We start from the raw sequence: 22,669 nt of genomic DNA, 5'->3' as shown, positions 1-22,669 counted from the left end.
TGCTCTTCTCCTACAAGAAGAAATTGCAGTGGTGAGTGTGGGTCTTCTGCAGCTTTCAGTGAATCTCCATGGTACATTCTTCACTGAGATGCTAGACCCAATCTGCACACCCAATGTGCTTGGTTATGTGGAAGTGAGAACGTACTGTTTTTGAAGATAGCGTTAGTTTGTACAACTATGTCCACGTGCTTTTAGTGACTAGGAGGTTTACTTAGTTTAGCATGTCTCAGGCAAGAGATCAGTCTTGTTGCTTATTAAGGAAATGGCTCTTGTCAGATAATTGGACATAAACATTTAACTTTTTTAAAAATCTTGTTGCCTTTTAGGTTGAAAAGGAAACCCTAAATCCTTTTTTTTATGAACCTGATCGTCAGTCAAGTATAACTTTTTTGATGCATGATATCTAAACCCCCCCACTATGCCAGCAGCTACAGTAGATCATAGCCAAAGAATCTGTGAAGTTTGGGCTTGTAACCTGGATGAAGAAATGAAAAAAATTCGTCAAGTTATACGGAAGTATAACTATGTTGCCATGGTATGTCTGTGACTGATTTAGCATAGCATTGGATCATATTTTGTCTTTGCGAGAATATTGCAAATACTGAAATGACAGCATTTTTGAGGTTGGATCTTTCCCATTAAAGGTAATGAATTTTGACTGAAAAAATGCTGAATTATTAGTGCAGGTAATCCTTTGTGGCAATATTAATGTTTACTAGTGTGTACTAAAGATGGTACCATCATTTTAGCGTGAGTGCCGATAACACTGTGCTTGAAAAAAAATGTTTAAATGCTTGTTGAATGAGTGACATGTAAATACATTCCTTTCCTCCCCTCCCCTCCCTTCATTGAAGCTACTACTTTTATTTTTTGATAGGACACAGAATTTCCAGGAGTAGTTGCAAGGCCTATTGGAGAATTCCGAAGCAATGCTGACTATCAGTACCAGCTACTACGCTGTAATGTAGACTTGCTAAAGATAATTCAGCTAGGGCTGACATTTATGAATGAGCAAGGCGAATACCCTCCAGGAACTTCTACGTGGCAGTTTAATTTTAAATTTAATTTAACGTAAGTGACGAATCTCATTGTGTGTTTGTTTGTGTGTGTGTTTGTTTTTATGAGGGGTGCACCGATTAAAGATTTTTAGGGCTGATACCAGTGGCCAGTTATTAACACGCAATATTGGCTGATACTGATCTGATTGTTGATTATGCAGCCTGGCAGCTTGGAGAGCAGCGTCCAGCTTGTAAGTGCTGGGGTGGGGAAGAGGCATGGGGGGGAGCAGATTGAGACCAGTGTGGTGAGGGAGTGAGGCTGTGGCAGGGGCAGGTGCTGCCCTAGACAGGGGGCTTGGGATGGAGCCACAAGTGGCTTGTCTGGGGGCACAGATCCTGCTGCTACACATAGCACCAGGGGAGTCATGGGAGGGGGTGTCATGTACCCCCTGATCTGTATGCGGGGTAAGGGTGGGCTGCTGTTGCAGGTGGGGGCTGGGGGTGGTGCTCAGCTCTTCCTGGTAGGGGGGTTGGCAGCAGTGTTGGGGTGGTGGGGGGCGCTACAAGAGAGCCCCCCTCCCCTCACCCTCGGGATGAGGCTGGCACTGCCCTCTGATCCATGCTGCCACGGCAGCCCACCCTTATCCCATGCACAGATCCAGGGAGCATACATCTCCCCACCCTCATGGCTCCCCTGAGGGTGTTCACAGCTTTGAAAGGCAAGCTAGTAATAATTGGAACAAAGCTGTATTGGCTTTTTTGAGACCAGATATGGCTAGTTATCCAAATAGGAAATCTGATCAACTTCACTACATCAAATTTAATTAAGGTCTCAAAAACATTTTTCCTCTGTCTTTGGTTGCTGTGGGGTCTTTTGGTTTGTAGTGTAGTACTTGGTCTAACGCTATACTTTTTCTAGCTCAATAATGGCATGGTCTAGCAATGATTATTTAGCATGTGGAATACTGGCAATAGTATTATCTCTTCTTACGATGATCTGCATAACCTACACTAACTAACAAATATGACATTTTTTGGATCTATTGAATTGCATCAATCACAATAATGAAAAGAGACTAATTTACAAAACAAATTTTTGCTAGGTGGTTTAAAAACTTAAAATGCAAGGGTGCCAGATGGAGATAATGATCTGGTTTTGGTCAGCATCATAGGTGTTTCTTTCTGTCCATCAGCAGCTTATCTACAAAAACTTGACCAAGATTATCTCTTTTCATAGAATCATGGGACCTCAAGATCATCTAAGCAAGCCCCCCTGCCTTAGACATCTCAGTGATGGAGACTTTTTTAAGGAAGGTTTTGAAGGAGGACAGTGAAGTAGCTTTACAGCTGTTTATTAGGAAAGGGAGCATAGGTAAAAGTCTAGAAGAATTTACCAAGTAGGGGGTGCAGGCAGGCCCATTGACAGGTTAGAGATGAAAGCCTGTATTTTGACATGAAATGAAGGATGATGGATAAGATGGGGAAGGACCAAGGAAATGAAGACATATTTGATATTTTGCATGATAGAGATGGAAGACTTGGGTGTCTGGTGGGATTCAAAGAGAATGATGATATTCTTTGTGATTTTACTTAAACATAACACCCAGGGTATTTCTGTGTGAATTTAAATGTTTGTGACTTCATATTTTTTTCCCTTTTAGGGAAGACATGTATGCCCAGGACTCTATAGAACTATTAACAACATCTGGTATCCAGTTTAAAAAGCATGAGGAAGAAGGAATTGAGACTCAGTATTTTGCAGAACTTCTTATGACATCGGGAGTCGTGCTCTGTGAAGGAGTCAAGTGGCTTTCATTTCATAGGTAAATACTGAATACAAAATAATATTTGAATTGGCTGTTTATCAGTGCCTTCAAATGTCAGAAGTAAAAACAACTAGCTTTGGGATTTCAACAGTACAGCTAATGCTGGATTACTTCCAAGTACAGTAAATTGACTTGCAAAGGTTTGTTTGAATGTTGCTATTCAAGTTCAAGCTTCCAAATCTGTTACTAGGAAAAGGGGCAGGGGGAGGGGCACAGCAGCCAAATGGCTGCAGCAGGTGGCGTTAACCGCTTCCGGGGCTGCAGTGGGGAGCAAAGTTGGGGGAACCGTCATGGCGGGGGGTGCAGCTTTTGCTGCTACACACCCCGGGAGGGCTGCAAGCTGGGGGGCTGCGCCAGGCTCTTCCTGGGGCATGTGTGCCCCTGGATCTGTGTGTGGGATGAGCAGGCTGCCACCTGCCCAGAGCACCGGAAAGAGCTTAGTGCCACCCTCAGCCTGCAGCGGCAGCCTTCTTGTCCTGCCCATGTGTGCCCCCCCAAGAAGAGCCCAGCGCAGCATCCCAGCCTGCAGCCCCCCTGGGGTGTTCATAGCAGCAAAAGCCACGCTTCCCGCCCCCACGCCCACTGACAGTTTCCTCCGCAACTGGCGTCAGCTGTTCTCAGGGCTGCTGCAGCAGGGACTTGGGTGAGTGGGAGCCCTGGGGGACACGGGACGTGGCACGGCTTGTCTGCACTCCACCCCAGCCCCTGCTGCAGTGGCCCCAGGAATGGTTGATGCCAGCTGACTGCAGCCGCTGGGCTGCACCGTGTCCTGAACCCCCTGGGGTTCTGCTTGTTCCCACTCGCCCCAGGCCCTGGGCTGTGCTGTGCCGTGGTACAGGCAGGTGCTGTTGGCTGCTCCCAGGGCCACTGCACCAGGGACTGGGGTGAGTGCAAGCAGAGCCCTGGTGGGGTTCAGGGTATGGTGCAGCCCAGCAACTGTAGGAAGCTGGCATTGGCTGTTCCTGGGACCGCTGCAGCAGGGGCTGGGGTGAGGAGGGACAAAGCTGCGCTCTGCCCCCTGGTCTTCTGCTTGTCCCCACTCACCCTAGCCTGTGCTGCAGCGGCCCTGGGAACAGCTGATGCCAACTGTCTGCACCATGGCACGGCACAGCTCAGGGACTGGGGTGAGTGGAGACGAGCAGAGCTTGGGGGGGTTGGGGCACGGTGCAGCCCAGTGGCTGCAGGCAACTGGCATCTGCTTCTCCCAGAGCAGCTGCAGGAGGGGCTGGGATGAGTGGGGCCCCAGTCCCACAGCCCTTTCCCTTCCCACAGACTTACCTGCTTGGGGGAGGGAGAGAGTGCCTATGCCGATTTTTGCATAAGAGTGAATTTACCTCTCATATAACAAATCTGGGGTATAAAAGATGTTATTGCATAACAGCAAATTCGTATATACAGAACTCGCATAAAGCGAGGGAAACTTGTAGTCTGAAACTACATGACAAATCAAAGTAAATGGATATTTTTAAGATTCAGCTGAGCACTTAATAATTGACTATTACTTGTTATGAGCATATTAACTGATCAAACATTTTGCCATTCTAATACATACAGAATTGTATTATAGATTCACAGAAATATTGCTTTTCCTTTTTAGATGCTCAAAGTGCAGTGCACAACTTAAAGTCTTCAGACTTATGAACCAGCAGATGGCACTGCCTCTTTATGTACCACATATGTGCAAGTAGTGAAAAAAAGTAACTGTAAACTGCTTTCCTATTTTGGGCCCCCCTTTTTATAAACTAAATATAGGAGTGCTTAGTGAAATCTTTTATAGAAACTAGTCTTATTTTGTATGATTAAATTAATTTCACATTCACATATTTATCTTGGTCTTTTAATAAGTTGCAGTGCACTACTGTTTTCTTCAGCTTTTTACCAATATTTCCTTTTTTGCCTGAGATTTGTGATCTCTTTGCCCTGTGCTTCAGTCCACAAGGAATATTTACTCCAGTTACCAGTAGGTAAATGCACTCTGCAAAGAATTCCATTCAAAATAAAAAGCTTAATGTAGCCTTTTAGCTGTTGTACAAACTGACTGCTAATGTTTCTCCTATTCCATTATATGAATCCATTTTGCTATACAAAAACAACAGAGCCTCTAACACAAACATAAGACATGGTTTTGTTGTTAGTGGGAGTTAAATGTTGCCTATATGTAATGGAGTTGTTGTGTAGTCAGTTAGATACTGAAGATAGTTTTACACTTGTGCAGCCAACAGTGGATTTTAAGATCTATTGCTAAGTAATGCCCTCATTTTGACACTTTAATTATTGGGTACTAGGCAATGAAACAAAAGCTTCCTAAAAAAAAGTGACAGCTATTTTGGGACTATAAATAGATTAAACTATTCTCAGCTATTTTTGTTTATCATGATGTATTTGTGATTAACGTGTAGCTTATTACTGATTTTTTTTTTTTGAGTGAATTTTTGTTTGTCCTTAAGTACTGATGCTTCATTTTTAACTGAGACCCAAAGAAACTGATATTTATGTGTTATCCCATTCCCCCTCCCTTCCAGAGTACTGAGAAATAAGTTCAGCACTAACAAAAGCAAAAATGTAGCATTATTTTAAATATGCATACAAAAAAGTGTCTGTGAAGCCAATACTGATGATTTCAAGTTTTGAATTTAAAAGAGTAAGTTACTTGTTTACATCCATGCTGAAGCGTATGTAGAAGGCATAATGTTGTTAGCATTAGTTTTTTGCAATTCCTGTGTTTTGTACATATCAACTCATTTGGCTTTATAACAAGATTTAATCGAGATAAAAGAGCTGTTAGTAGTGAGAGAAGAAATCTCCCTTGAGTTGGACTCTGATCAACACGGCTTTGAAATAGCTGAACAGTTTATTTACCAGAAGAAACGTTGTTTCCCTGGCAATAACTTTAAGTATTTCAAACTACAAGTAACCAACTAGCAGACCTGGTTGTAATGCAGCTGTATGTCTGTAATGCAGTTGTTTAACTTGTTCACTACTTTCTACAAATTCCTAGTGTGAATGGGAAGAATTTGTTTCAAGTGCCCCTGAAAGGGGGATAAGATCCTGGATGGGTGATGGAACAAGTTCAGGGTCAACTGTGTTTTAACTGTTCCTGACATACTTAAGTTTGCTAAACTTAAGGACGTTCCCACCCGTTTGAGAGCAAAATCGCACCCCTTCCTGAGAGTGAGATTCCAGTACAAGCCAGAGTGCAGAGGTAGCCAGAAAAAAAGTCTTGTTTGCCAGTAGAGCTTGTTTTAATTTGGGAAGCCAGTATAACCTACCCGGAAAGACTTTTTTCCCCTGTATGTGCCATGTCTTACCCTAGGTAGTTTCTTGTAATACAGCTGTGCTGTGTTTTGATTAGGGATGTGAAAGATGATTCTTGAAGATATAGGTGTGCTGACAGAAGCCTTTTAGTGCAGATATGTCATTGCAACTAGCTTGTTGGAACTAGTCTTACTGAATAAAGCTTTTCCACATAGGTGCATATCACTTATGTGTGGGCACTTTTAAATACTGTTATATCCTAGTGTATTCTACTGTAGACTTGGGATAACTATGCCAGCAATTCCTTTCTGGTATAAACAAGGCCTGCTGGTTGGGTCTTTAGTTATTCAGGTCATTAAGTACACTAGGGCTCACATTGCTGTGGACATTCAGTGGCTTTTTGAAGTCCAGTGATTTCTTGGAGGCTTTGCCTTTAGTCCTTTGATTTGCAGACAACCTCAGTTGCATGGGGTGGAATACTCTTTAGCTGAAGACCTTCATACTTGAACACACAAAACTAACTTGGTGAGCTAGATGGTGCAGGGTACATTTTAAGAAATCTTTTCTTGCTCCTCTTTATATTGGGTAATTTCATTCGTAATCAAGCTTTTATTAAGTAACAAGTTAAAAAAGCATAAATAACATTGGAAATTGTTTATTTGTATGTTCCACAAGAGTGGTTCTTTTTCAAGAACTCTAAAATCTTTTCTAATATAAATAGTGGCTGTAAATGTGCTTAGGTTTTTAATTCCCAACCATATAATAAATGTTGCATGCCTAGAATCTGTACCTAGGCTTTCACTTGATTCAGTAATTACTAACTTCAGTGGAAGGGAATGTTCTTAACAGTAATTCTGATGTGGGTTTTATTCCAACTTCGTTATCTTGTTCTGCCTTAATGTCCTATTAATATATTTTTTTATAAACCTGTCTGATTTTATTGAGAAATACTCAGTACCTCTGAAAATCAGCTATTATGTAAAAATCTTGATCCATATTTGACTTTTGATTTAATGATATTCATTGCATGCAAATTGATTTTTTTTTTCCAGAGATTCCTCTGAGAAATCAACACCAGATAGGTAGCAGTTCTCTGTTGCACTGGACAACTGCAATTTATCATCTTTCTTGACCACAGGCAATTTCCAGATATGGGTGCATGTTTTACTTGCATGTCACTAATTGCTTTTGCAAACAGTAGTTATTTCAGAGGCCCATTATTTTCAGCTCTTATATACAGCCAGTATATCTTTTATACTGCAGCTTGAGGTGCTCAGATATACTGTTTTTTTGGAAGATCTCTTACGCTTTAAGCAGTTAGTTAATTTTTTAGTTGAAGATAGAGTATATCGTTTATAAAAGCAATTTAAGCTTTCTAGGTCTATAGACTTAATTGGTAGCTTGAGAAGAGTACTTACCTAGTTCATTGGCTATTTAAACTTTTTTCCAAAGTTTAAGACCAAAAGAGAGAAAAAATGGCAATTCTGTCTTTTTCACAAACTTTTTTTTGAAAGTCATATTGTCTTTGGCTTAGTTTTGTAAATATGAGGTATTATGAGTGCATATTATTTCAGGTTTTCTGTATCTTATGTAATGCACCCATTCAAAGTTACAGATATAAGGATTGGAAGCTCCTGTGCGTTAGGATGTAAACCAAAAACTGACTGCCTGCCACTTTTATAAAGAATCTTTCCTTTACATAATGGGGCATTTTACACTTTCTTCTCTGTTCAGCACTGGCCTCTCTTGAGTATGGATTTCTAAGTTTAGGCTACAAAATTGGTTTTGATCCAAATTTGGAAGGTCTGCTGCTCCTGTGAGAATAAATGTGGATGTTTGGTAACCTACACAAATAAAATATGAATGTATTATGTGCATATTTGTGTGAAATTGTATCCACTGGGTTGTGAAATAATCTTTGATTGTTGTGGTACACTGGAAATGTGTATAAACACGTTCAGTATGAATATTTGAGAGACCTCTATGTTGAGCTGAACAAACAGAGTCTTGGTTTATTTTCCAGAAATACATGCATCTTGAGTTAAAGGTCTGCATGCAATGGAGAGAAATAATTCATGCCATTGAGTACTCCACTGTTAAGGTTCTTGCTGTGATTTTATTTATTTATTTTCTGTATGAGGGCCCTGAAAAAAACTGCTTCCTTATGTCCACACAACCACAGATGTAAATGAATATTTCCTCTCCTGCCACAAACTTAACTTCTGGTAGTGAACTTGATTTAAAATCCTAGTCAAAACCATTTTTAACAGTTCTTGCAGTATTACTTCCATTCAGAAACTGAAATAGAAGATTCAGCATGTTTTTGGTAATGTCATTGTATAAGACTTTCTCAGGAAGTTAAGAAATTTGTGGGAAAGCAAAAGTACAAACATTAAACAGTATAACTATTCCTCTGCATTAGAAGGACAAGTTTTGATTTGGCCTTAATCATGAGTGAACCAGTCTGAAGTGACTGACTGGCTGATAACTCTCTGATCTCCATAAATGCCAAGGTCTCTCTAATCCTGTCTTCTCAGGTTTTGGTTCTTAGTGCTCTTTTAGATTTTCTTTGAATTTTTTCTTGCAAGTGTGAGCAAAATAATTGCTTTCATGGTCTCAAGTTTAACTGTTAAGTAATTGGGCTCACTGCTCTATAGTTTTACCCTGTTTGTCTCAATTGAAGCTCCTACATTTACTAGCCAGGGAGCAAAGGCGTCAGACTGCTGCTGGAGATTTGGAGTGTTGCCAGTGCAGCTTCAAAGGGACATCTGCAGCAGTGGGAACCTTAGATGCTGTGCCTGCCTCCTTTAACTAGAAATCCACAGTATACAGGAAACCCCCTTGGGAGGAGCATAAGCAGCTGTACCTTTCCTGTAGCCTCTGAGAGTGGACTTTAGGAAATGATCCATTCTTGGGTATCTACTTAGAATTCACTAGTTTTTCTTCCTTTAAGTAGTATGATGGTAAGACTATGAATATAGTCAAACTGATTTAAAAAAGATGATGGTTCTAAATCATCTATATGTAAATACAATTCCATTTGCAGTAGGTATAAACTGCATCCAGGATACTCAGGACCTGATTCTGCCTTTGCAGTCAGTGGGATTTTTACACGGGTATGTGCACCCAGCATGCAGAAACTCTCTCCAGGATCTGAGGAATAGGTAGTTGGGTAACATCAGCCAAACGAATGGTCCCACATACTTTGTGTTTTGTTTTGTGTTAATAACATCCAAATGTACCAGATAAGATTTGGACCCCAGCGTGCTGCACAGATGCACTGAGCCCCTGCATGGAAGAGCTTATGGTCTATAACTCTGGTACTTTTAACTCCTTATTTTTTTTAGGTTTAAGGCACCCCTCCTATCTTTTTTTGGAATTTGGCAGCACCCTGGTTGAAAACCGCTGTTGTGCTGCCTCTGCTTACCTTAGTGGCTCTCAACTGGGGTCAGGCTGCAGCCACTAGATAAAAGTACCCCATGTGCCTCATGCCACTGGTTGACTAGAACTGATTGAAACATGAGTGCATGCTCCTGCCTCCAGTAGGAGGCTAAACCTAAAGCAGGCAGGAGCACCCACTCTTGCTGTAGCCATTCACAGTCCACTCCTGTGCTCCTCCAAAAAATGGAGGCACATGGGGCAGTTCTGTTTGTCCTGTATCTGGTCCTGAGGGATGCTGTGTGGGGCCAGACTGGGAAGTGCTGTGGAAGGAGCAGGTGCTCTTATCTGCTTAGGTCTATCTAACAGTCTAACAACTTTTATGCAAGCAAGGAGTGCGTGCTTATGCCACAACCCTTCTTGATCTGGCTGTGTATGAGGTGTGACAGAGGGCATATGCAGCCTTAACGAAGATGAAATTTACCCCAGTGCACACAATCTATATACAATGGAAGAAATCCTTCACTTTCAACCTCTACTTTCTTCTATCCAGAAACCTCAGGGCTTATGGAAGGAGCCAAAGCAATATATTTATAGAACCATAGAAAATTAGGGTTGGACGGGACCACAGGAAGTCACCTAGTCCAACCCCCTGCTTAAAGCAGGACCATCCTCACCTAGATCCAGTTATCAGTTGTGTATCTTTGCAGTAGGTCCTGACTTGGCAACTGAAACATCAGCTACGTGGGATGGATAGGGCAGTGCAGTGTAGTCACCGCTAAACCTAGAGGGGTCAAGTTGTTAAGGTTCATTCAATCATTTGGCTTCTAAGACTGCCAGTAGGATGCATCTGTGTTTGTAGTCTCATGATGTGCAGATATGCCTTCTGGAAACTGCACTGTAACAATCTGTCTTCTGTGTAGTTATATTTAACTTTATTTGCAGAACACCACTTATTTTATTTTTATGTATTTTTAATATATTTATATACGTATATAAAACTTAAATAGTTTTATTTTGGAGATGAGAGTCTTTGTAGAGTCATCTACCTGATAATTATTTTTATGTGGTTAATTTGCAGTGGTTATGACTTCGGCTATCTAATCAAGATCCTCACGAACTCTAATTTACCTGAAGAAGAGCTGGACTTTTTTGAGATACTCCGGTTGTTTTTCCCTGTTATCTATGATGTGAAATATCTCATGAAGAGCTGCAAAAATCTAAAGGTAAACCATTTGATTTGTGCTTCAAAACCAGTGTTCTAGGAGGGCAATTTTCTACAAAAATAAAATAAACTTTTTGCTACCTTGTCCTGCAGTGAGCTCTGCCTTGATGGTATTACTTGCCAACCATTGTTCTGATTTACTGAATTTTGATCATTTGGCGGTAAAGTTACTGCTAGAATGTAAGAGGTAGGTGGAAGCATCCACTTCAAGACTTGTAGCTTCTTGCTATTTAAAAATAACAAACCAATCCCATGTTAGTGGCAGTGCCATAAACGGTGCTGTTCACAGTAGAACTGTTAGGAAGTAATCCCTCACTATTCATTTATCAGACTGTGAGAGCTGAACTTCATCTTCAGAAGCTCTAGCATCATTCCTCACTGCTTAGTTTACTATAGGGCTGCAGTTGTTTTGGCTAGAAGCAAGATGCGCAGTGATGGCTATGGCAGTGGAAAAGTGCTTCATGAAAAGGAAGAATGTGTCGGGAGCATCAGGTAGTTCTGTAGGTGAAGCTTAGCAGCAGCCTAGGCTCAGGGGCAATTCTTGACTTCTAGAAAAGATAAAGTGTAGAAACTCATTTCTTCAAGCCAGTTAGGCTACTAATTTCCTTGTTCTATTAGGCATAAGATTTGGAGAAGATTTTATTGGATGGGAGAATGAATATGAAATAGGAATGGATGCATGAAGGCAAAGACAGCGAGGTAAAAATATGCCACTGGTTTGTTACAGCTGTTCTGGCTGAAGAAGCCCATGTGCCTGATTTGGTGATGAAATGAAAAGTGTGCAACTGATGTGAGGCTGTCAGACTCACTGAAGGCAGTACATGGGAACGTGGTCTGACTGAATGAGAGCTCAAATGAAAACCTGGACACTTGACTGACTAATAGTACAACCAAATCCTGAATAAGGGAGAATTTGCCACATTTTTTATTTCAAAATACTGAGCCAATGGTCTACACAATGCTGATGGAGCTAAACTTTTTTTTTTTTTTTTTTGTCAATATCTAAATAGGACATGTAACTTTCAACCACTGTCCTTGTGATGACTAGGAAGAAAAGAGCACGATTTCCACCATCTCTGCTAATCAGTCTGACACTGAGAATGGGGAAAACCAGTCCCTTTTCAGTTACAAACAAGCTGCCCTCATGTTGGTCAGGAGTTTGCATTCTGACAGGAACCTACACCAATCTGGGAGATGGCTGGGTATTGAAGAATATTAGAGACTGTTACAGTTTTTCCCCCTGTTCCCTCCCCCCGCTTGGGGCCAAGGGACAAATGAAGTAGATACAGAGCTGCAGAAGTATTTGAAAAAACAAATGAATAAAATGTCATCATGAGCAGAAAAGGCACTTGTGCTGCTTTAACACTGGCTCTTTCTTTTGCCAGCCATTACCTGTATACTTGACTTTATGGACTTGGGGGGGCTGGGGTAACAAATTTCAGGATAATAAGGATTTTGGGGGGTGGGGAAAAGATTTGTCAATTGTTACACGGTTGAGTGTGTTCCTTATGACACTTGCATTTGAAGAATGTGATGTGCATTGTTTGGGAAGATCATAGTAGCATTTTGTAAAAATATGGTGGAGTTTTCAGTCTTTAAGAATGGAGAACCCTTTTCAAAGTTGGAAAAATAAGTCGGGTTTGGACTCCTGCGATCAAATTCTGGGTACCTTGACCGGACCAGTAACGATAAGAGACGAGATCTGGAGTACCCTGTCCCTTCAGGCATTATTGAAAGAATCTCATTACTTTCCACAGCAATGAAATGCTGCCAGCCATGTGGATTTGTATCAAACTGAGAACAACTGCTTGAAATGAAGCTAGTGAAGCAGTCAGTGTCTGAGTTTTCAGAAGTCAGACTGATTACTTTGTATACACAGTTGCCTAATTTCTGTGCATTTTCTTCTCGAGTCTTTATTAAACTTCAGTGAATTGAATGTCTCTGCAGTTGTTGTCTACTGACATGAACCAACTACTTCTTGTTCATTTTATTAGACACAATTCTTTATAAACTTGATGCTTTTTAAACTATTTTTTTGTTTGCTTTGGGAACAGGAATAAGATTGTGTGAGTGCTGGCTGCAGCCATTTTATGGAGCTGTCTCCTGGCAGGCTAGTCGGAACACTATTAGAAGAACAGAACAGCACTAATTCTTACTCCCTATCCTATATTTCTTTCTGTGTGAAGTGTCGTTGCAGCCAGACAGCCAATCCTACCCCAAAGGGGAAGGAAGACCCAGTAATTTAAAGTAGGACTTGTTAAGCCAGGAATTAAACTTGGGTCCCCCAAGAGATGTCCTGTATGACTTCAAGTAAATTTTATGTTATCCCAGCTTCTCAAGGGATTAGAATAGGGGAGTACCTAAACACCTTTAAACATATGGGGCAAATATTATTTCCCCATCTTGTATGGTATTGAGGATCAATATATGAATGACGGAGCTGCGTAGGATGTTTCTGCCTGCAGTCATTAGTAAGCTAGGGTGTGAATTTACAGTATGCTAGCTTCTCTGTACTAAGTGTCTTCCCATGGACACTTACAGTCCAATAAGGCTGACCACACACACGGTTACTAGCTAGTGCACTGTAAATTAAATTTTTTTGCTTACACCAGAGAAATGGCCCTGAGACATTATGGTAATGAAGACCTACCTGTACAGATAACATAGCTATATTGGACCATGTCTGAATTTTCTAGAAGGGTGAGACTTGCCAAGTAACATGGCATGACTGGCAACTTGTAGCACTGTGTTGAAATTTTTGTATTTTGGGGTGAAATGCTTTATATGGACCTCTGGTTACTAATTTATTTATTTATTTTGATCTGGTGTCCAAAAGAGTGACCAAAAAGAGAGACCTTGTATCCCATTATTAGTCTCTGGGGATATGCAAAGTTTTTTCTCTTGCTTTTAACTGTTGTTATTTTGAGATGGACAGTTTTGATCAATAGTTTAAAAATAGGTGGGTGTCTTTTAAGGATCTTTCTTGATAAATCTTGGGCACTATTCACAATCAAAGAGGGTGCTATCACTAGTAGTTCCTCGATTATTTTCACTTTCGCTGTATTCCAGACATTGTAGTCAGTAACTACTCCCTTTCTTTTGTAAATGGAATACATTCAAGGAAGTTTCTTTAATGGACCTTTGAGCCCAGTTAGAATTGGTAGATAGTCATGTAGTTAACTGTATATGAAGAGGGAAGTAACCTTGTGCTGCTGTCTTTAATTGGCCCTTTTTAGTTTTAAAGGGCATGAGTTTTAAGGGGATCTATGTACTAATAGGCTTGTTTGTGTAGTAGTTCTAATTCATACACTTTGAAAAGCTGAGAACATCTCTTCAGTTTCTCTCTTCCTACACTTAGCTCGCATTTGCTTATTGAAGAGGAGAAGCTAAGTAACACTGAATTGACATACCACATACAAATAGTGACAGAGATCAAACTGACAGTCTCAAGCTAAACATAGTTCCTCATCTGTCATATTACTACCATGGATAACTAGATAATGTTGTTTCTACTTAGTCTCATGCTGAAGAAGGTAAAATAGATTCATGGTCACTTTTGGCTTTTTGGCTTTTTTTCTTGTGCCCCTCCTTTTGTTTTTCCCCTCTTCCTCCCTTCTCCTCCCCCCCCTTCAGATATTTTTTAAAATTGCTGCCTAGGGCAGGGGGGAAAGCACTTTAAGGCTTTTTCCTAGTTGTAATTTTGTTGCCATCAGAGAGAGAGATGGTTTAATACAGTCTGCCTGCCTTTGCTTCAGTCCCGAAGGTAACTTCTTTAAAAAATAAAAAAATGTGTAACTGATTTTGTCATACAGAGTTGCTGATATCTCTTCAGGGTAGTTTATTGCACATGCTTATATAGTTATATGGATCCATTACACTGTAATTGTCTGCCCCAATAGATCTATTTGAGGAAGGACCTACTTATTTGTCTAGAGCAGAATTGATTTGTGACAACATCGCTTGCACTTGTAGTAGCCACTGTCTTGTGTGACACTTTAAATAAAAGCTGAATTGGTCAATAGCTGTTTTAGTGTTAATTATAACCAGAGGTCACTAATCTTTCAGTGTCCCTCTCTCATGCTGTAGCTGGTTTCTCAATATACAATCCTTACTGATTTTTGCCTCTCCTTCCAAGTTCATACCCTCTCCACATTTGCTATAGAACCTAATTGTATGAAAAGGTGATATTAGGACACAACAAAGTAAAGATGAAAATACTCAGCTGAAGGCAGTAGTTGTAGCTGCTCAGTTAGATTCCCACCTTTTACTTGTCTGCTCTTTGTTTTCTTTCCCCAGATGTAGGTTTTGCTTTTGAGTTCCAAATTTTGTCGTACTGCCTTTTGGTACTGACTTTTTTCCAGTTTATTTATTTATTTATTTATTTAATTTGTGCTGGTTTGCTTCCTCATCTGTTCTGGCATTCTCTGCAAGTTTTAATTCATTTGAATTTCCACCAAAAATACACCTGACAAAGATATGAGGGGTATGTTTAGTTGTCACAATCTGCTGGAAGCTAAGAGTTCTCCATAGAGTTATGCTTAACAGGAAGAAATATGCTTGAAGACTGAAGGGTGTTCTGCAGGTTACCAGTGATGCATGCATGTGCTACAGTTTAAGAGTCCATGGAGCAGTTCAGTTTAAGCCCTGTATCGACCTGCTGCATGGATAGTCAGTGTTTTAAAATGCATCCTTACTGCACGTGGGCTATTATATCCTTTTTGCATCTAGTAGCTTTCAACATGTGGCTTGAAAACCATCTTAAATAACAAGTTTAGTAAATTACCGCAATAATTGTTTATGCAAAAGCTGCCTTTGTATAGCTTTTAACATTTATTTAACCTGTTTACAAGGTAGCTTATTTTGACTCCCCTTATGGCTATTTAATAAAAAGTTTTAAGTTGAAGATTGCACACTAGCTCCCCCTCCCCCTTCATTTTCCAACTGTGCCACTTGGATTCAGGGTGCTCTGATTCCTGAACCATACCTTTTTGCTGGACTCGATACTGCTTTAGATGCTTGTGGTACTTTTGAAGTGTGGTGAGGGGAGTGCAGAACCCTGAGCTTAGGGTCTGTCAGGTAAGTGAAGAAAAATCTGTATTTTAGATGAAAGCCAATTATTTGCAGACACATTAAAGCTCACATGTTTTTAATGATTTGGACTCTTAAATTGCTTGTTTTTAACGTATTATTGTTCACCTTTTAAATTTTAACCCAAAAGAAAAGTTTGGAGTTAAACATTTTTATATATGAATCTGTTTGTCAGCTGCATTAGTCTTTCTGGATGTTGTCAGTGTAACACTGCCATGCCAGTTTTTTTTGATTCTGAGTTGCTGGGGTGACGATGTCTATCGCTTCTCTAAGCCAGTCATTAGTGCTTTAAAGTGTTCTGTTGCTTGCACTATTGTGCCAATGGGCTGAGTTTGTTTTTTGTGCTGCTTTGATTTTAAACGTACAAATAGCTGCTAAGTTAAATTGTCTGACCAGTTAAATTACCTGACTTTTTGTAATGCTGTTTCCTTTTTCAGGGTGGACTGCAAGAAGTTGCTGAGCAGCTAGAGCTGGAAAGGATAGGACCACAGCATCAGGCAGGATCTGATTCTTTACTCACAGGAATGGCCTTTTTCAAAATGAGAGAAGTAAGCGTACACATTGTTTTCTGCTGTAATTTGCTAGGACAAAAATAGTCTGCCCTAAGTTGCTGTTATGCACTAGTAGGATGCACAAGTACCTTTCACCTCTTCAGGCAATGGAATGTCTACCAGTTTTTCCAGAGGGCAAACAAATGTTTTTTAAAAACAGTGCCTGCTCAAGCAAAGTCAGTGGGCTCACCTTCTTCCCCTGCCCCACAACATTAAATATGTTCCACCACCACAGTCCTCTTCTCTGCTTTTACATACTTATTTGCCTCCTGTCCTATTGCTCCTTTCTGCCATTTGTGGGCCTCTCACCTTTAAGGCAGCTACTGTGGGGAGGGTGCAAGCTGTTTGAGCAAGCTACTGTTGACTGTAGCCTGCTCCAGAAGTCTCCTGGTTGACTGTGACAGGTGTCCCTGGCTTCTCTTTTGGAGCTTCTGCTCACCCATCTTCCAGGTGGTGTACAATATGCCTAACAGAAGCCACGTGTAAAAATGGGCCCATCTACACTGGATGGTTTTATCAGTGTGCCAACTGCAAATACATTAAATATTTAAGTTGCTGTCTGAGATGGTGCCTTCCATTTCTGTTTGTCCTTTGCTCTAGTGTGGTTCCTTGGGTAAACAAACCTGTCTGTCTCTAGTACCTGGGTTAACTTAAGCTTACAAACTTACCAAATATGAACCAGGTAAGCCTTTTTTGTTTTGCTTTGTTTTGTTTTCTTTTTTTCTTTTTTTTTAATCATCAGGTTGGCTCCACAAATACCAGGGAGAAATTGCACATAAACAGGCTCCATTTTTTAACAAGGGGACACGTATTCAAATGGAAGTTTAAGAAACTTCTCTTGAGTCAGTGCATCTCAACTCTGGCTTCGTGTCAGAAAATCTGGGTCCTGTTTAATTCTCAAACAGGGTAATCCTCATCATTAGCAGGTCAAGCCAACCGATTTTTGAAGATTACTTGGATTGAGTTGGCCTTTCCCATACTGAGACATAACTGATGCAGTACATTCTGTGACATCAGCCAGTCCTTACTGCACACTACACTGTCTCCATGTGGTTTGGCTCAAAGCTGTGCTTGGCCTGCAGGGCCCAGACTAGAATTGCGGGATAGGACTATTCTTTTTATGATAAGATCTGAGCGGAGTATAGGCTGGTATATTCAAGCTTTCCTATCGAGGTCTGCCCATTTGTTGCTAAATTCATGTCTTCAAATTTCGAGTATAATCTTAAACAGTATAGAGACAGTGGGAAAAGTGAATAACAGCCATATCTCATAGCTGCAATATTATACTTCGTTCTGGCTTTTGGGGGGAAGGGAGAAGAGAAAACCTATTAAAATTCTTAGCATGGTCTCACTTTTAGCAACCTCTGTTTTTATTGCAAATTATAACTTGTCCTTCACCAGAGTTTTAGACCTCTGGAAAACATTGTGTGTTGTGATGGTAAAACTATAGAGATTTCCTTAAATAAAAGTTGCTACTGTGCAGTGATAATGATACTGTCCATAAATTTCTGGACAGCAATATCATGCACATAGGAAATGCTGCTCTAAACCAATCATTTTTGTGGGGAGAAAGGGTGGATGGTTTCAGACGGTGCATTTTAACTCTTCTGCCTGTGTCAATCCTCTTCCTATTCTTTTCCATGTTGCCTGTTGTCGATTTCTTTTACGCACTGTTCTCTTGAAACTTATTCCATATTTTCCTTATGTCCTCAGTTTTTTGGCTATCCTTGTAGACACGTCTGTTCTTTTATAGGATTTGATGGTCTATACCTCGTGTACCGTCTGGAAGTTGTCACAGCTAGTCCTTTGCTTTAAAGATGGAAACTGGAGCTGCCTTAAGTTCATATTTGTGTTACTTGGGTTGGGGTCGGGGGGTATCCAGTAGGTGGAAAAAATAGTTCAGTCATACTTCTTTAACTACTCCTTTTCTGTTCTTAAACCCTTTGAGAGAGACACTATTTGCTCTGTAAAGACATTCTACAATGCTTCATTCTGTGATATCCCTGATGTCTCTGACTGGATTCTCAGACTTCGGTGATGTCTCATAGCTGTGCATCTGGGAATGTCTTTGGGAAACCTAGATAGGTGCCCAGGGATTTGTGTAGAAAAGGGGAGTTTCTGAAATAGAATGTGTGCTTAAATACTATAGGGGTTTTTTGGCTTCTGTCATATGTCCCTTGTTAATTAATGCTTGTAAAAGTGCTACGTTCGTATTTTCTTAATTCCATATTCATTTTAACTTTGCAGCTCACTTTCAATCAAATTGCTTCAAAATAAGCTGACAAAGAAATGCATATTCCAGCCTTCCCCAAAACCTGCAATACAGTCTACAGTTAGCTTCAAGGACAAGCCACAGAAGAGTAATGGCACTGAATGTAGACTTAGTTTTAACTTTGGCTGATGGATAAAAAAACCTCTTTAATCATACTTGCTCTGTATTTCAAGATGCACTCAGTATCTGACACCATACTGAGCAACATGTAGATCTTAGATCATTATGATAGAGGTCCTGCAGACTGCTGAGGAGAAGGCATGTAAAACGCACGTGCAAAGACATTTTTGTGAATGCAACTAACAAAAGTAAGCGGGCTATAATTCTTGAGGTAAAACAGGATTTTCAAGTGTTCACAGTTCACTGCTTTGTCAGAAGAGGTATGTTGAGAGACCCGCTTATACTTCTCTTCATCTTTTTCATAAAAAGGAAGCATACTATATATTTGCCTTTAGATGGCTAGGAAAACGATTATATGTTGTTGCGTTAATTGCTTGTCTCTCACTTAGGCTTGATTATATGAAAAATTAGAGACTTTTCAATATTGATTTCTCTTTTTTGACTTCTCTTTAGATGTTCTTTGAAGATCACATTGATGATGCCAAATATTGTGGCCATTTGTATGGCCTTGGTTCTGGTTCATCGTATGTACAAAACGGCACGGGAAATGCATATGAAGAAGAAGCCAACAAACAGTCATGACATGAAATGGGAGACCATCTTTTTTGAGCTCCACATGCTTGTATATAGGTTTTATCTCTTGTTGATTCTCTTGGACAATAAGGCTTTTTCCCCTTTCTCAGCACACTTTCTTTTCTGCCTTTCTGTATACTAAATCTGACTGTTCCTATGACAGACTTTGATCTTGATATGTAGAATTTTCTGGGTTAAACTTGGCTTTGTACCCATCGTAGCCCATCTGTAAAGAAGCATGTATAGGTTCAGTGTGGCAGAGAGAAGGGGAAAACTAAATCATAATGAATTGTCTGGTAAACTTACCTAGTTGGTCTTAGTTTTGTTTTTTCCCCAAATTAACAAGCACTGATTTAACTAACTCCCCCATTTTGTGTCTGTCCCTTCCAGTATGCAGGAGTTTTAGCTATTCAAGATTGTGGACCATCAAATTTGCACTTTAGAGAGTGACTTTGACTCAGATCCTCTGTTTTATCTGAAGCTTTGGGGATTTTGCCCTCAGCTAGAAAAACAATAGTCTGCCACAATTTCCAAGTTCACACTGTATATCTTTGGTTTTTGAAGCCACAGAACACCACTCATTCACTGCATAACCTTTGTTCAAGCAAAACAAACTACTGAAATCTTACTAAACTGCTGTTATGTTACTGGTGTTCAGTCATCCAAGTACATCCTGCGCACATCCGCTTCTAATTGGCCTGCTGCTTTAAAACCGATCTGTGATTGGATAGAAAACCAGCAAAGTGTTTGAAAACCAGCTTTACACCCTTCAGGGAAAAATCTTGTGTGATTATTTGATTTTGTATTTGCCACTGAAAGTCTCTAAGGATATTGGAACTGCAGTAGTTCTGTAATGGCACACTTCCTGGATTCATTTCCTAGCTTTTATTCCAGTAATGTATACCTTTATATATTTTTATTTTATAAAGTCATATTTATTATGTACTTGATTTGAGAATTTTGCAAGTCAATTTAGTTAAAAGATAAAACCCAAAGACCTTGAAAAACTCAATTCTGAATTGAAATATTAAATCACAAGGAAGATAAATTGTGCTTTTGTAGTTGCTACAAAGACCGATGGTACAGATTTGTTGTAAAACAACAAAATATAAATAACTTAGATAATAAAGTTACCTGAGGAGTGTAATGCTAGTTTATTTTTGAGTATATCTTAGCAATATATTTTATATATATTGTTTTAAAGGACCGTAAAATACTTTTCTCTTAACCATGCATAGCATGTGTACTGAGCAGTTGTGCAGGAAGACTTATTGAATAGCTAAATACTAACCTGAAATGATGGAATGCACGCCGTAGTGTGTGTGTGCGTGTGTGTGTTATCTACACTAAAATCAATATTAGCAAATCTCCAAATGTTCGCCAAATTGATCTGTTGACCTTGTAATTTAACATATTCTTCTTTCATTGAGTTACAATAATGTAACTGGGTGGTCCTTTTTAAAACAAAGAATTATTTGCATAACAGAGGGTATTTGTTTTTAAAGCTTTTGTAAATAAAGGCTTCGGAAATGTTTTCTTACATATCTACAGACTGGTGGTTTAATTGTAAAACTCTTACCGGAATGTATGTTGTAGTTAATTCAATTCTTGCTTGCTTCCTGTTGTGCTAAGCCAGTGGTTATCATCTTTTTAGACACACAGCCCCCCTGGATAAACTTGAGGCACCCCTTGGAAAATGCCAGCTCTTCATTTTCACCCCCTTTGCTCTATTTTTCTTTGGTCAAATAGTTTTTTCTGTTGCAAAGAACTCAAAGACCACAACTACAGATTTCTATTTGAAAACTTTAGGTTTATTTTGTGGATCATTTGTAAACTTAACAGGGCTAACACTGTGTGACAACCTTCTGAACTCCTGAAAGGATCTCAAGGTACCCCAGGGTGCCTTGGCACCCCGGCTGAGATTCACTGTGCTATGCAGGCCAATTCATGTTTCTAATGTCTGAAAGAGCGTTTCAGTGGCTACCCAAGTGATTCCGCCACTGGCTATTTCTATCCATTCAGAATTTAACAGGGTTCTTTTTCTGTGCATCTCCATTTATTTCGTTGGTACTAGCTTGGTTTGCAAGGGTAAAACTAGTATTTTAGTTTCCAGCTCTGAACTGGAGAAAAAACTACTAAGTGTTTAGATAATTTCCTATACAAATGAGTATGCTGACCTTGTAGATTTAGGTGTGCTTGAAGACTTGCTGAAATCCTGTTTTAGGTAGAAGCCATTAATTTAAAACATTTTGGGGGTATGTAGTTACACTCTGAAGAAAATCCTTGGTGGGTTTTTTGGTTTTTTGTTTTTGTTTTTTGTCTTTTTAATGTATTTGATAGATTTTTTGTTGTTTTGAAGAAACTTCTCAGTTTTGGATGAGGAATATAGCTGAAGCTTTTGAAAATATCCCTTGGTTACTTATGCTGTTAGAAATGCCTGTGTGCATCTCACCCTAAAACTCTCCAATCACTGTGAAATTTTTATCATCGTGCTTCCATCTGTTCAGGTATTTAAAAGCTGACCACACATTCCTTTTGCAAAGTTAACATGGAGGGTTTTGTTTCTATCAAGGAGTAATTTTACGACAGGAGGAACAAAGTTTGTGAAAACAGATACTTTATTCTGCATGGCCTACATGTTGTAAATTACAGTCTCTAAAAAGATGGGAAGAAGAAAATGACTCCTTGCTAACCATTGAAAATCTGAATGATCTGTTTCAAAGATGGAGCCAGTTAACAATGCTTTAGTGGCTAGAAATTGATAAACACTCCTGTAGTTGAGCTGGTTCAGCAGTTTAGACACATGCCTCCTTTAAAGCCAAGAATTCTCTTTTTTGGCCTCAGATTTGCCTGCCAAGCCTGGGTAAATCTCTCAGTAGTTAGATATGCTTACAGCAAAAGAAATGTGAAAGAATAGGATTCTTAACTGCTTGCCACGTTTGATCCTTTGTCATCAGTTACATTTTGGGTTCTGATCAGATGGGCCTAGCTCTGTATTAGGATGCATATGTTATAATTAAGTAGGTGAAATGGTGGCTATAAAGGATTCACAGGTTTAAGAAATCCAACACATGATGTTTGAGAACCAAATTGTTTCTTTGACTGTCCACACAGAATCTGTCCTTGATGTGCATGTGTTTCACATGCCCAAGATTTGGATCATTTTGTTCAGCAAAATGGTGGGATAAATTCTGGTAGCTTGGTGACCTTGCACACCACAACCAAGAGCAAAGCAGATCTAAAGATCCCTCTGTTCCTTAATAAAAATGAAGTTTATTAAACAAATGTTTCCCTTTATGAACGCCCCCCCCCCCCAATGTCTTGTGAGTCTTCTCTCCAGGACCAACCAAGATTGTCCCTACTTCCTCCCTTACAAAGCATCT

The 22,669-nt window shown here is 39.9% G+C and overlaps 1 protein-coding gene across 1 annotated transcript; it reads left to right on the top strand.

Annotated features, from left to right (window-relative positions):
- The first annotated feature begins 303 nt into the window (after window positions 1-303).
- CNOT7 (CCR4-NOT transcription complex subunit 7) lies at window positions 304-20,830 on the top strand. Its single transcript, XM_019553115.1, has 6 exons — window positions 304-535; window positions 878-1,071; window positions 2,660-2,821; window positions 10,539-10,683; window positions 16,208-16,318; window positions 19,167-20,830. The coding sequence occupies exons 1-6, from the start codon at window positions 419-421 to the stop codon at window positions 19,293-19,295; spliced, it is 858 nt and encodes a 285-aa protein (XP_019408660.1). The 5' UTR covers window positions 304-418; the 3' UTR covers window positions 19,296-20,830.
- Window positions 20,831-22,669: the final 1,839 nt, after the last annotated feature.

This window comes from Crocodylus porosus, unplaced genomic scaffold (assembly GCF_001723895.1).
Source record: "Crocodylus porosus isolate Cpor-Errol unplaced genomic scaffold, CroPor_comp1, whole genome shotgun sequence".
In the NCBI taxonomy this organism is placed as follows: domain Eukaryota; kingdom Metazoa; phylum Chordata; order Crocodylia; family Crocodylidae; genus Crocodylus; species Crocodylus porosus.
The sequence above is the reverse complement of the archived record's forward strand: the minus strand, read 5'-3'. Positions and strand labels throughout refer to the sequence as shown.